This window comes from Leucoraja erinacea, chromosome 33 (assembly GCF_028641065.1).
Source record: "Leucoraja erinacea ecotype New England chromosome 33, Leri_hhj_1, whole genome shotgun sequence".
NCBI classification, from domain to species: Eukaryota; Metazoa; Chordata; class Chondrichthyes; order Rajiformes; family Rajidae; genus Leucoraja; species Leucoraja erinaceus.
The window spans coordinates 22,995,963-23,010,224 of NC_073409.1; the positions used below are offsets into that span (position 1 = coordinate 22,995,963).

Here is a 14,262-nt window from a genome sequence, read left to right on the forward strand (position 1 = left end):
AGGACGGCCACAGCAGGCTTGCCCATTCTCATCAAACAGTCTCTCACTCCTCAAACATCGTGTCTTTTAGTTTGTGAGATTTAGTTTAGTTTAGTTTAGTTTACTTTAGATATACAACACGGTAACAGGCCCTTCGGCCCACCGAGTCTGTACATCCAACATCAAGTAACCTTTGCTTTCCCTCCCTCTCCATCCCTCCCCACTTCCCAATTCATCGACCAGTCTGACTGTTCTCGTTTACATTTCATCTCTGTTTGCTTCATTATTACCTTCTCCTCGATAACAATGATCTGTTCTACATGTTCCTTGTTCTCTATCCCCTTTGGCTCATTGCCTGTATTTCCTCTCCCCTGACTCTGTCTGTTGAAGGGTCACGACGCATAACATCAACCATTCCTTCTCTCCAGAGAGGCTGCCTGTCCGGCTGAGTTACTCCAGCATCTTGTGTCTATCTTCAGTTTAAACCATCATCTGGAGTTCCTTCCTACACACACACACTGAACTTGTTTTCTTGTTTATTATATTGTTTACAGTGTACTATGTGGACATATTCTATTGTGCTATTGCAAGTAAGAATCACATTGTTCCATCTGCGACTTACGACAATAAGACACTCTTGACTCATCAGCCAAACTGCAACCCCAGACCAGAAGCTTCCGAGCTGCCTCTTAGCCGCCCTCCAAAACAAGTTAGCAAGTCGTGAAGCTCAGAGGGTGCTTGGAATGGGCAGGAAATACTGACCTGACCTGCCGGTGAACAATTAGGAAAATTCAATCACAAACAACATCACAGAACGCTTCTCATTGCCTCTCTAATGTACCATTGAAGTTAGTCCGATGCTGCTGCTGAGATGAAACGTGTCCTATTTAAATTGCATTGTGATATCACTTGCCATGTTGAGTCAGATGGGTTGAGAGTAATCAATGTTTCTGTGTCTCTGGCACAACATGCAGGTTATCCACACAATGCCATGTAAACCAGGCAATAACATCGGCAGCAGTACCAACAGCCATGTAAACAAATAAACATCAGAAACTAACTGTGTAAGAAGGAACTGCAGATGCTGGTTTAAACCGAAGATAGACACGAAAAGCTGGAGTAACTCAGCGGGACAAGCAGCATCTCTGGAGAGAAGGAATGGGTGACGTTTCGGGTCAGTCTGAAGAAGGGTCTCGATCAGAAACTAATTGTAAAATACCACCAACTCACTGCTCCTTCCTTCACACAGCCTTGTCACTGACTGATACTCATCAGGTGCGAGTACGTAAAGTCATCAATTAGGCCATTCGGCCCATCGAGTCTACTCTGTCATTCAATCATGGCTGATCTATCTCTCCTTCCAAAGCCCATTCTCCAGCCTTCTCTGAGTGGTGGCGCCATCAAGTGTGGCAGCCCCGCCTGCAGCTATTCATCCTGTCATCTTTTTTTTTAACTCTGTCAAAAGTGTTTGTTTTGCAGGTCTTTTAGTCCTTTTATGTGGGTGGGGGCGGGTGAAGGGGGAAACTGGTTTTTACAGTCACTACCTTGTCGAGGATGCGTCCTTCCTCCGAGCTGCATCTTCGCCCCCTCCTCGCGGCCTACCATCTGCATTGGCGTGGTCTTTCCTGCCGGAGACTGGCCGGGGGATCAGCTTCAGCAGCGGTGCTGCACTGAGCGAGCAAGCGATGCCTTACCGGGGTCGCCATGTTGGAAGCTCCGGAGTGCTGGGACTGCTTACCTGAACACCGTGGAACTGTGGTCTGCGGAGCATCCAGCCGCGGGCGGCGCTGACTTTAACGTTGAGGAACCCTGGGATCTTTTGCCGAGGTTGCCAGTGCTGTAGCTCCGCCCAGCTCAGCCTGTGGACTCTGGGAGCCGCGGTCTCCAGTAAGAAGTGGCCGATTCGGAAACTCCAAGCCGCTGAGAGTGTTCTTCCAACGCCGGAGTTCCATCATTCGGCGAGAAGGCCTGAAATATCGGACCGCCGTTGCGGCAACTGCAGAGGCCTCAATAGGCACTGACCACGAACAAGAGGAAGTGGACTGAACTTTGTTGCCTTCCCTCACATTGGGAAACATTGATTCCGCTGTTGGGGGATATTTTTATGTTTTTATGCTTAATGTTAAATTCTATAATGTTGTTATAGGGGAAAAAAAAAGTGTTCGGCACGGACTTGTAGGGCCGAGATGGCCTGTTTCCGTGCTGTAATTGTTATATGGTTATACGGTTATATGGTTATACTGCTGTTGTATGCTCAAATTTTACTGCACCAATTGGTGTATGTGACAATGAATGGCCTTCGTTCCCCCCATAACCCCAGACACCAATACTAATCAAGAATCTATCTCCGCCTTAAAAATATCCATTGGCCTCCACGGCCTTCTGTGGCAAATATTCCGCAGATTCACCACCCTCTGACTAAAGGAATTCCTCCTCATCTCCTTCCAAAAAGGAATGTCCTTTAATTCTGAGTGTGATCTTTGGTCCTAGACTCTCCCACTAGTGGAAACATCCTCTCCACATCCACGGTATTGAGGCTTTTCACTGTTCGGTAAGTTTCAATGAAGTTTCCCCTCATCCTTCTATACTCCAGCTGTCAAACGCTCATCATATGTTAACCCACTCATTCCTGGTCAATGAAACAGATATTGGGCAACTTGGTGTTTAGTGTAGAAACAAGGAACTGCAGATGCTGGTTTAGAAAAAAAAGACACAAAATGCTCAGCTGGTCAGGCTGTCAGTGAAGGGTCGTGAGCCAAAACTTCACCTCTCCATGTTCTCCGCTTGACCTCCTGCACCTTGTGTCTTTATTTTGGTTTAGTCTCACAGTTGCACTGTGGCCGCTCTCTATTCACTCAGACCCAGGCCTCCATCACCACGGACAACACGGCTGGCCGTTACTGGGCCTGTGCCCAGCTGGCCACCTGCTGCTTAGTTTAGTTTAGTTTAGAGATACAGCTCGGAAACAGACCATTCGGCCCACCGCGTCCATGCCGACCAGCGAGGGAACATTTTATAACCATATAACCATATAACAATTACAGCAAGGAAACAGGTCATCTCGGCCCTACAGGTCCGTGCCGAACAATTATTTTCCCTTAGTCCCACCTGCCTGCACTCATACCATAACCCTCCATTCCCTTCTCATCCATATGCCTATCCAATTTATTTTTAAATGATACCAACGGACCTGCCTCCACCACTTCCACTGGAAGCTCATTCCACACCGCTACCACTCTCTGAGTAAAGAAGTTCCCCCCTCATGTTACCCCTAAACCTCTGTCCCTTAATTCTGAAGTCATGTCCTCTTGTTTGAACACATTTATGTCACAAAAGTCAATTAACCTACAAACCTGCACGTCTTTGGAGTGTGGGAAGAAACCAGAGCACCCGGACACAACCCACGTGGTCATGGGGAGAACCAACAAACTCTGTACAGACAACACCCTTGGTCAGGATGGAACCCGGATGTCTGTTGCTGTAAGGCAGCAACTTCACCGCTGCACCACCATGCTGCTTCTCTCCAGTAACTGGGTCATTGGTCCATTGCTGACCCTGAGTGGCCAATCTGACCGTTGGACCAATGTTAGTTCCGTGGACGGGAGGGCTGTCATTTTCACCCACTCTGCACATTATTACATTATTTAAGCAAACAGTCAATAACTAGAATCCATGGAAATAAAAATCACAATAGAACAATAAAAAATCTACCATCCAATTGTTTTACAACAGACACTGAATTAGCGAGCATGCACATTACATCAATGGCCCTCCAAAGACATCTCCTACTTCACTTTTATTTTCTAATCAAAAATCTAATTAGGCACATTTAAATGAGGCACATGTGGCTCGTAGCTACTGTAATAGCTGAGGCAAATGTACAGATACACAAGCTATCGACAGTGCATTGTGTGTAGCAGGTTACATGGTCCACCACATGTTGCAAGAGCTGGCCGGGCTCTGCTGTACACAACCAACACCTCTGGTAGGTGGACTGTGTAGGTCTGTAGGTGAGTGGGTTCAGCATTGGTGCAAAGTGAATTTACAGCAAACTCTGCATTCAGTGTTGAATAGGTCAGGAGGACACAGTATTGGCAACTATGCTGAATACAAGATTCATCTGTCAGCTCCTTATGCCAGTTTACCTACTGAACAAAAATCAGATTCATTTCCAGTCTGGTTTCTGGAGGGAGAGACAGGTTGCATTTTGCAATGATCTTTGGCATTAGGTTCTACAGTAAATAAACATGTGTATGCTCCGAACGATGGTGGCTGAGATCGGGACTGTCTGAGTCTGGGACTGAGTCTGGGACTGAGATTAAGTCTGGGACTGTCTGAGTCTGAGCCTGGGACTATCTAAGTCTGGGGCTGTCTGAGTCTGAGACAAAGTCTGAGTCTGAGTGAGATTGATTCTGCAATTGAGTCTGGAACTTTGTCTGGCACTGAGTCTGAGACTTATGGGCATGTCCCACGTAGGCGACTGTTTAGGAGACTATGCGGTCGTCACATGGTCGTCACATGTTCGCCGGTGGTTGCTGGGGAGTCGACTTCATGGTCGTGAGGAGTTCCCGTATTCTGGGAACTAGTCGCAGCCTCATTATGGTCATCGCAAATTTTTCAACATGTTGAAAAATTAGCGGCGACTAGAATGAAGCCGTCATGGAGAGTAGTGAGAATTCTCCTGCTGTAGGTGGGTCGCCAGGAGGTCCATGTAGGTTACCAGGAGCTCAATGGTTCTCGTATGTTGTAGCCGGTGCTGACTGGTGAATTTCATTGGCTCATTGGTGAAGAAAAACATAATAAGGTATTTTTCAGAACCAAGGATAACTGACCAGTAATATTAATGTCCGACGAGCTTCACAGCCGTGTATCTCTGGCTTCTTAAAAGTTGTCTCCACTCCTTCTCCCCTCTCGTCCCCCTTCTCCCTCCTCTCCCCCCCCCCTCCCCCCTCCTTTAAAAGACTTACCGTACACTGTGCATACAACGCCATCCTGTTAATCATGGTGTGTGTCTGCATCATCTTGGCTTTGCACCGTGTGAATTTCACTCAGACAGTGGTCCTCCCGCTTGACCTGTCCCTCGCCTGCATAATGGACTGGTGAAGGAAGCGATGTGTGTGTGCGTGTGTGTGTGTGTTCCACACTGACAGTCACCATTCCAGTTGCCGGTTTTTCAGGTGACTGCCGGCAGCTGAAAAATCGCCTAAGTGGGACAGGCCCATAAGAGAGTCTGGGATTGAGTTTGGGACTGTCTGAGATTTAGCCTGAGATTGGGGTTCCGTCCCATCAGTGTGCTACATCTACCATTCTCTCTAACAATTATGGACCTCCTTTACAATCCAAACACCAGGTCAGACTGCATCCACTCACTGCTCACTGCTGTACATCATCTTTTCTCCCCCTCCATCCTGTCCTAGTGGGTACTGGATATGTTTATCAAATATTGAATATGTACCGTCAGTTACCAGGAAAATCACATGTACAATTTAGGTGGATAATTCTAAAACTAGAGGACATGAGCTCAAGGTGAGGGGAGTGATAAGGACTTCAGGGGCAACCTTTGCATTCAGAGGGTAGTCCACATAACCATATAACCATATAACAATTACAGCAAGGAAACAGGCCATCTCGGCCCTACAAGTCCGTGCCGAACAATAATTTTCCCTTAGTCCCACCTGCCTGCACTCATACCATAATCCTCCATTCCCTTCTCATCCATATGCCTATCCAATTTATTTTTAAATGATACCAACAAACCTTCCACTGGAAGCTCATTCCACACCGCTACCACTCTCTGAGTAAAGAAGTTCCCCCTCATGTTACCCCTAAACTTCTGTCCCTTAATTCTGAAGTCATGTCCTCTTGTTTGAATCTTCCCTATTCTCAAAGGGAAAAGCTTGTCCACATCAACTCTGTCTATCCCTCTAATCATTTTAAAGACCTCTATGAAGTCCCCCCTTAACCTTCTGCGCTCCAGAGAATAAAGACCTAACTTATTCAACCTATCTCTGTAACTTAGTTGTTGAAACCCAGGCAACTTTCTAGTAAATCACCTCTGTACTCTCTCTATTTTGTTGCCATCCTTCCTATAATTGCGGGACTAAAATTGTACACCATACTCCAGATTTGGTCTCACCAATGCCTTGTACAATTTTAACATTACATCCCAGCTTCTATACTCAATGCTCTGATTTATAAAGGCTAGCATACCAAAAGCTTTCTTTACCACCCTATCTATATGAGATTCCACCTTCAAGGAACTATGCACGGTTATTCCCAGATCCCTCCGTTCGACAGTATTCTTCAATTCCCTACCATTTACCATGTACGTCCTATTTTGATTTGTCCTGCCAAGGTGTAGCACCTCACATTTATCAGCATTAAACTCCCTCTGCCTTCTTTCAGCACATTTTTCCAAATGGCCTAAATCACTCTGTAGACTTTGGAAATCCTCTTCATTATCCACAACACCCCCTATCTTGGTATCATCTGCATACTTACTAATCCAATATACCACACCTTCATCCAGATCATTGATGTACATGACAAACAACAAAGGACACAACACAGATCTCTGAGGCACCCCACTAGACACCTGCCTCAAACCCGACAAACAGCCATCCACCATTACCCTCTGGCTTCTCCCATTCAGCCACTGTTGAATCCATCTTGCTATTCCGGCATTTATACCCAACAGTTGAACCTTCTTAACCAACCTTCCATGAGGAACCTTGTCAAAGGCCTTACTAAAGTCCATATAGACAACATCCACTGCTTTACCCTCGTCAATTTCCCTAGTAACCTCTTCAAAAAATTCAAGAAGATTAATCAAACATGACCTTCCAGGCACAAATCCATGTTGACTGTTCCTAATCAGACCCTGTTTATCCAGATGCTTATATATATTATCTCTAAGTATCTTTTCCATTAATTTGCCCACCACTGAAGTCAAACTAACAGGTCTATAATTGCTAGGTTTACTCTTAGAACCCTTTTTAAACAATGGAACAACATGCGCAGTGCGCCAATCCTCGGGGACTATTCCCGTTTCTAATGACATTTGAAATATTTCTGTCATAGCCCCGGCTATTTCTACACTAACTTCCCTCAATGTCCTAGGGAATATCCTGTCAGGACCTGGAGACTTATCCATTTTTTGATTTTTCAAAAGTGTCAGTACTTCTTTTACTTTGAACCTCATAGTATCCAAAGCTACTCTACTAGTTTCCCTTACCTCACATAATTCAATATCCTTCTCCTTGGTGAATACCGAAGAAAAAAAATTGTACAATATCTCCCCCATCTCTTTTGGCTCTGCAGATAGCTGTCCACTCCAATGGACCAATTGTATCCCTCGTTATCCTTTTGCTATTAATATAGCTGTAGAAACCCTTTGGATTGACTTTCACCTTACTTGCCAAAGCAACCTCATATCTTCTTTTAGCTTTTCTAATTTCTTTCTTAAGATTCTTTTTACATTCCTTATACTCCTCAAGCACCGCATTTACTTCATGCTGCGTATAATTATTGTAGACATGCCTCTTTTTACGAACAAGATGTCCAATTTCCCTTGAAAACCAGGGCTCTTTCCAATTTTTACTGTTTCCTTTCAACCGAACAGGAACATAAAGATTCTGTACTCTTAAAATTTCCCCTTTAAATGTCCTCCATTTCTCTTCTACATCTTTCCCATAAAACAAAATGTTCCAGTTCACTCCTTTTAAATCATCTCGCATCGCATTAAAGTTAGCCTTTCTCCAATCAAAAATCTCAACCCTAGGTCCAGTTCTGACCCTCTCCATAATTATATTGAAACTAATGGTATTGTGATCACTGGACCCGAAGTGCTCCCCAACGCATACCTCCGCCACCTGTCCCATCTCATTTCCTAACAGGAGGTCCAGCACTGCCCCTCCTCTAGTAGGTACCTCTATGTATTGCTGCAAAAAAACTATCCTGCACACATTTTACAAACTCCAACCCATCCAGCCCATTCACAGAATGTGTTTCCCAGTCTATGTGTGGAAAGTTGAAATCTCCCACAATCACTACCTTGTGCTTACTACTAATATCTGCTCTCTCCTTACATATTTGCTCTTCCAATTCTCGTTCCACGTTCGGCGGTCTATAATACACCCCTATAAGAGTTGCTACACCTTTCCCACTTCTCAATTCCACCCAAATAGCCTCCCTAGATGAGCCCTCCAATCTATCCTGCCAAAGCACTGCTGTAATATCTTCCCTGACTAGCAATGCAACACCTCCACCTCTTGCCCCTCCAATTCTATCACACCTGAAGCAGCGAATCCTGGAATATTTAGTTTCCAATCACAGCCCTCCTGCAACCACGTTTCACTGATCGCCACAACATCATACTTCCAGGTGTCTATCCAGACTCTAAGCTCATCCACCTTTCTTACAATGCTCCTAGCATTAAAATATGCACATTTAAGAAAACCCCCGTCTCTTATTCTCTGTTTATTTCCTTTCCAGGAAGTCTCATTTCCTAACAGGAGGTCCAGCACTGCCCCTCCTCTAGTAGGTCGAGATGACAAATGAAGCATTATAAGTAGATACAATTTCAACTTTTAAAATAAATATGGACAGGAACGGAGATTGAGGGTTTATAGAATACAAGGTTTAGTGAGCTATGGGCTTAATGCACACTGAGCTGGTCCCGTTTGCTTGCATTAAGCCCATAGCTCACTAAACCCTATATTCTATAAACCCTCAATCTCCGTCAACATGGTGAAGGTTGGCTGATTGATCTGTTCCCGTGCTGTACACTCTATGAGTCCTTCACTGACAATGAACATTATAAATCATTCCATAACTGTACAATGAACAACCCTGACTTACTTGCGTGAGAAGTTCTTGTCATTGTTCAGCTCGCTATCCAGGTTGAGGTGGGCAGCATCCTGGCACGTCAGCGGCATGTTGGGTGACAACTTCAGCAGTGCCGTGCAGAACTTGCCTCCCATCTCCTCCAGCTCCCTGGTTCCGATTTGCAGACCCTGCTCAAGACAAAGAATTGATCAATGACTCGCGTGGATATTTGCAGCATGATTCAGCAGTTTTAATGCTGCTTGCCTCTCCTTACTGGATCCAGTGATGCAATGGGCATCGTTGGTGAGGCTGGTATGCCCCACGCTCTGAGCGAGGGTTTCATGGTTTGGGTCAGGGTGGGTCTAACAGTCCACTAGCCCTCTCTATGCCAGGTCCCACATGACTGCACTGCCATGACGTGACCCCATCCACTATACTAGGGTCTCCACTGCCCTCCCTCTCCTCGAGGGACCAAGTGGCAGTCTGGCCTCAGGCCCCAGGAAGTTGAGTTGATGCTCCTTGATGATTCGGCCCATCAAGTCTACTCTGCCATTCAATCGTGGCAGAGTAGACACTGTCTCTCCTAACCCCATTCTCCTGCCTTCTCCCCATAAACCCTGACACCCTCATGAGTCATAGAGTGATGCAGCATGGAAACAGGCCCTTCGGTCCAACTTGTCCTCACCAGCCATCATGACACATCTACACTCGTCCCACCTGCCTGCATTTGGCCCATATTCCTCAGAACCAGGAGCCACAGTTTAAGAATAAGGGGTAAGCCATTTAGAACGGAGATGAGGAAAAACTTTTTCACACAGAGAGCTGTAAGTCTGTGGAATTCTCTGCCTCAAAATGCGGTGGAGGCCAGTTCTTTGGATGCTTTCAGGAGAGAGTTAAATAAAGCTTTTAAAGATAGCCGAGTCAGGGGACATGGGGAGAAGGCAGGAATGGGGTACTATTATGGATGATCAGCCATGTTCACATTGAATGGTGGTGCAGGCTCGAAGGGCTGAATGGCCTTGCCCTGCACCTATTGTCTATTGTCGATTGTCTATTGTCTAAACCTGTCCTATCCATGTACGTGTCTAAATGTTTCTTAAACGTTGCGATAGTACCTGCTTCAACTAACTCCTCCGCCAGCTCGTTCCATAACCACCACCAAGACGGTTACCCCTCAGGTTCCTATTGAATGTCCCCCCCCTCTTCATAAACCCATGTCCTTCCCTGCCTTAAAATGGATTTAAATACACTTAAAACATGACTATTGTTTAGAACAGGTAAGAGTTTAGTTTAGTTTAGAGTTTAGAGATACAGAAGGTAAACAGGCCCTTCAGCCCACTGAGTCCATGCCAACCATCGATCATCCATCCACACAAGTTCTATGTTATCCCACCTTCTCATCCACTCCCTACACATAGGGGAGGTTTTACAAAGGCCAATTAACCGACTGATCCACATGTCTTTGGGATGTGGGAGGAAACCAGAGCACACAGTGGAATCCCACGTGGTCACAGGGAGAGCGTACAAACTCCACACAGATAGCACCCGAGGTCAGAACCTGGACCCCCCAGCACCGTGAGGCAACAGCTCTACCAGTTGAGCCATCCTATAAAATTGTTAAAAAGGAAACAATAATAAATTCAGTTGTAAAATGGTTAAAAGCAAATAAAATGCAAAATAAGGAAAATTGAATGAAAATATGACCAGAATTGAACCTTTTGCTAGGTCAGCAGTCCATCCAGGTACAATGCTAGTACACCAGGCAAGGTCGGCAATAGGTGGAGGGGCCAGATATGAAGTGCATCCATCAACTTTTAGTTTAGTTATTGTCATGTGTACAGTGAAAACCATGTCATCAGTAAGCACGGATTTACAGTCACGGTAGCGCAGCGGTAGAGTTGCTGCCTTACACCAAAAATGCAGCGCCGGAGACCCGTGTTTGATCCCGACTAAGGGCTCTGTCTATACGGAGTTTGTACATTCTCCCCATAACCTGCATAGGTTTTCTCCAAGATCTTTGGTTTCCTCCCACATTCCAAAGACGTACAGTTTTGTAGGTTAATTGGCTTGATAAATGTAAAAATTGTCCAGCATAAATTGTCCAACTTCCAGAATAGTCCCTGGTGGACTATTGGGAAGTGATGGCCACAAGATACAAGGTACAATGTGCATCCACCGAACTGTTGCCACAGCAGAGATTGATCTGCCTAGTGCAACTCTGAGTTAAGAAAATGCATTGTAAACATTTGAGCAGCAGGACTGTCATTTCCTGTTGTAATTTCTCTAACTTCAAGTAACCCTTGAATCCCCTGTCTCTCCATCCCTCCCCCACCCAAGTCGCACTAACTTCAAGTTGTCTTGTTGAGTCTCGTTGTCTGTACTCGTTTTCACCTAGCCCTGAGCTCACAATCGCCTGTTTCCTTTGTCATCGTTACTTTTTTGCATATCTTTCATTCATTTGTTCTATATCTCTCTACATCACTGTCTATATCTTTAGTTTCCCTTTCCCCTGTCTCTCAGTCTGAAGAAAGGTCTCGACCTGAAACATCACCTATTCCTTTTCTCCAGAGATGCTGCCTGTCCCGCTGAGTTACTCCAGCTTTTTGTGTCAATCTTAAACCAGCATCTGCAGTTCCTTCCTACACATTTCTTATTGGTATTTCTTCTTGCATCAGCTGAAAATACAGATTGATTTTTGTCCCTGCCTGGTGTAACGTTTGTTCAGATTCTTGAACCTACATTTGGAATGAGGTGATTATTTGGAATTGTGCCAACCATTGACGGTGTTAATGAGGGCGGTTAATGTTTGCTCCGATGCTGTTCTCACTGTCTTCTCATTTTCTATTTATTTTTAAAGATCTGTCACTTTGTTTTACTGTTGTGTTGCTGCACTGACAGTTCAGTGAATTGTTTCCCCCAGTAACAGCATCCCTTTACAGATCCCTTAATGTGTTTACTGTTCATCCAGTGCACCTTCTAATAAAAAGCAGCAAAACGGAAAATTTCACAAGACTTTTATGTTTAAAATTCAATTCCTATTCCAGAGCACAAGATACAAAGAAACAAAGGGGCAACAGATCACAGATATAAAACCTTGCAGTGATCCCGAGAAATTGGATTCATTTGCACCTATTGTTTGTGCCAAAGTGTGCATGAGAATCATTTTGGTCGTATGAAACATGATGTAGACTTTACTTTAGATTTTAGAGATATACCGCAGAAACAGGCCCTTCGACCCACTGATCCGTACCGACCAGCAATCACCCCGTACACTAACACTATCCTACACACTAGGCACAATTTTACAACTTACCAATGCCAATTAACCTACAAACCCGCACATCTTTGGAGTGTTGGAGGAAACCGGAGCACCCAGAGAAAACACTATGCAGTCACGATGAACGTGCAAACTCCATGCAGACAGCACTGGTGGTCAGGATCAAACCCGGGTCTCCGGGCGCTGTAAGGCAGCAACTCTACCACTGGGCCACCGTGTCGCCTTTGTTGATGTTCCACCAATGTAGAGATTAGAAGTCAGAAAGACTTCTACCTCAGAATGAGTGAGATTCCTCATAGTTTGTGCCACAGGATGATGTAAATAAGTACTTCACAAACAACGGACATTAGTGCAAGGACGTGCAACCTATGATGACATCTGAAGAAGTTGTCCCATTCTGAAACCTTGCCTATCCATGTCCTCCAGAGATGCTGCCTGACCCCGTTGAATTATTCCAGCAGTTCCTTGTGACTGTGCGCATCCCTTGTCTATGTTTTTAACACAATTTCAACTGAGTGTAGACAGGCCCTTCGGCCCACTGAATTCATGTCGACCATTGATCACCCATACTACCGTTGTAGGATAGTTCTATCCTACACACTAGGGACAATTTACAGAAGACAATTAACCTACAAACCTGCATATTTTTGGAATGTGGGAGGAAACTGGAGCACCTTGAGAAAAGCAGTCACAGGGAGAACATGCAAACTCTGTACAAACAGCACCCGTAGATAAGATTGAACCCAGGTCTCTGTCGCTGTAAAGCCGCAACTCTACTGCTGTGCCACTGTGTCTAGTGGCACTAGTGTACTTGAGGCATCTTGGATGGCATGGGCAAATTGGCCCGAAGGACCTGTCTCCATATTGTATAACTCCATGACTGCCTTTAGAACGGAGCAGTGATGCAGCTGGTAGAGTTGTTGTCTCATAGCACCAGAGACCTTGGTTCAATCCTTGCCTCAGGTGCTGTTAGTGTTGTTAGTGTGGAGTTTGCACGTTCTCCTTGCGACCATGTGGGTTGCCTCCAGGTGCTCCGGTTTCCTCCCACATCCCAATGACGAGCGGGTTTTGTTGGTTGATTGGTAAATTGGTGTCGGGAGTGGATGAGAAAGTGAGATGACAAAGAACTGGTGTGAACGGATGGATGTTCGGCCTAGACTTGTTGGATCGAAGGGCCCATTTCCATGCTCTAAACTAAACTCTACCTTTTCCAGAGATGCCCCTTTATCTGCTGAACATTTGTTTAAAATAGCATGAGGACGTCCCTGCTAAATTTGCCAACTGTTGCCCAGTTCCAGGTCTCTACAACTGTTCAGTCTAAAGTTACAAATCAATCATAGAGTCATAAAGTGACACAGCATGGAAATAGGCACTTCAGCACAACTTGCCCACAACGGCCAATATGTCCCAGCTACAGTGGTCCCACTTGCCTTTATTTGGTCCATATCCATCTAAACCTGTCTTATCCATGTACCTGTCTAACTGTTTCTTAAATATTGGGACTGTCCAAGCCTTAACTACCTCCTCTGGCAACTTGTTCCATACACCCACCACCCTTTGTGTGAAAAAGTTACCATTCAGATTCCTATTAAATCTTTTCCCCTTCACCTCGAACCTATATCCTCTGGTCTTCGATTCCCCGACTCTGGGCCAGAGATTCTGTGCATCTACCCGGCCTATTCCTCTCATGATTTTAAACACCTCAATAGGATCACCCCTCATCCTCCTAAACTCCAGGAATAGAGACCCAGCCTACTCAACCTCTGCCTATTGCTCAGGCCCTCGAGTCCTGGCAACATCCTCGTAAATCATCTCTGTTCCCTTTCCAGCTTGACAACAACACTCTGGCAGCAAAGGGGGTTTTACAACCATCTGACAATTCCCTGCTTACAGTGATGTGCTTTTCTGGTAAATGTCTTATTTATTTATTTACTTGAATTAGGTTCCTGAGCTTCCATTATGGGATTTGAATTCACGCCTCAGATTACTTGCCCAACACAAATTCACGCCTCAGATTACTCAACAGGACAGGCAGAATCTTTGGATAGAAGGAATGGGTGACGTTTTGGGTCGAGACCCTTGGTCTGAAGAAGTCAGAAGGCACCCGTAGTCAGGATTGAACCCGGGTCTCTGGCAGTGTGAGGCAGCAACTCTACCGCTGCGTAACCGTGGAAAATGCA

General features: G+C 45.3%; 1 protein-coding gene across 1 annotated transcript in view; it reads right to left on the reverse strand.

Annotated features, from left to right (window-relative positions):
- Positions 1 to 14,262, reverse strand: part of LOC129712813 (cytosolic carboxypeptidase 1-like) — a 105,505-nt gene that overhangs the window by 70,660 nt on the left and 20,583 nt on the right. The window contains exon 4 of the mRNA XM_055661550.1: positions 8,839 to 8,993. Coding sequence (XP_055517525.1) covers positions 8,839 to 8,993 — 155 coding nt within the window. The remainder of the gene's footprint in view (positions 1 to 8,838; positions 8,994 to 14,262) is intronic.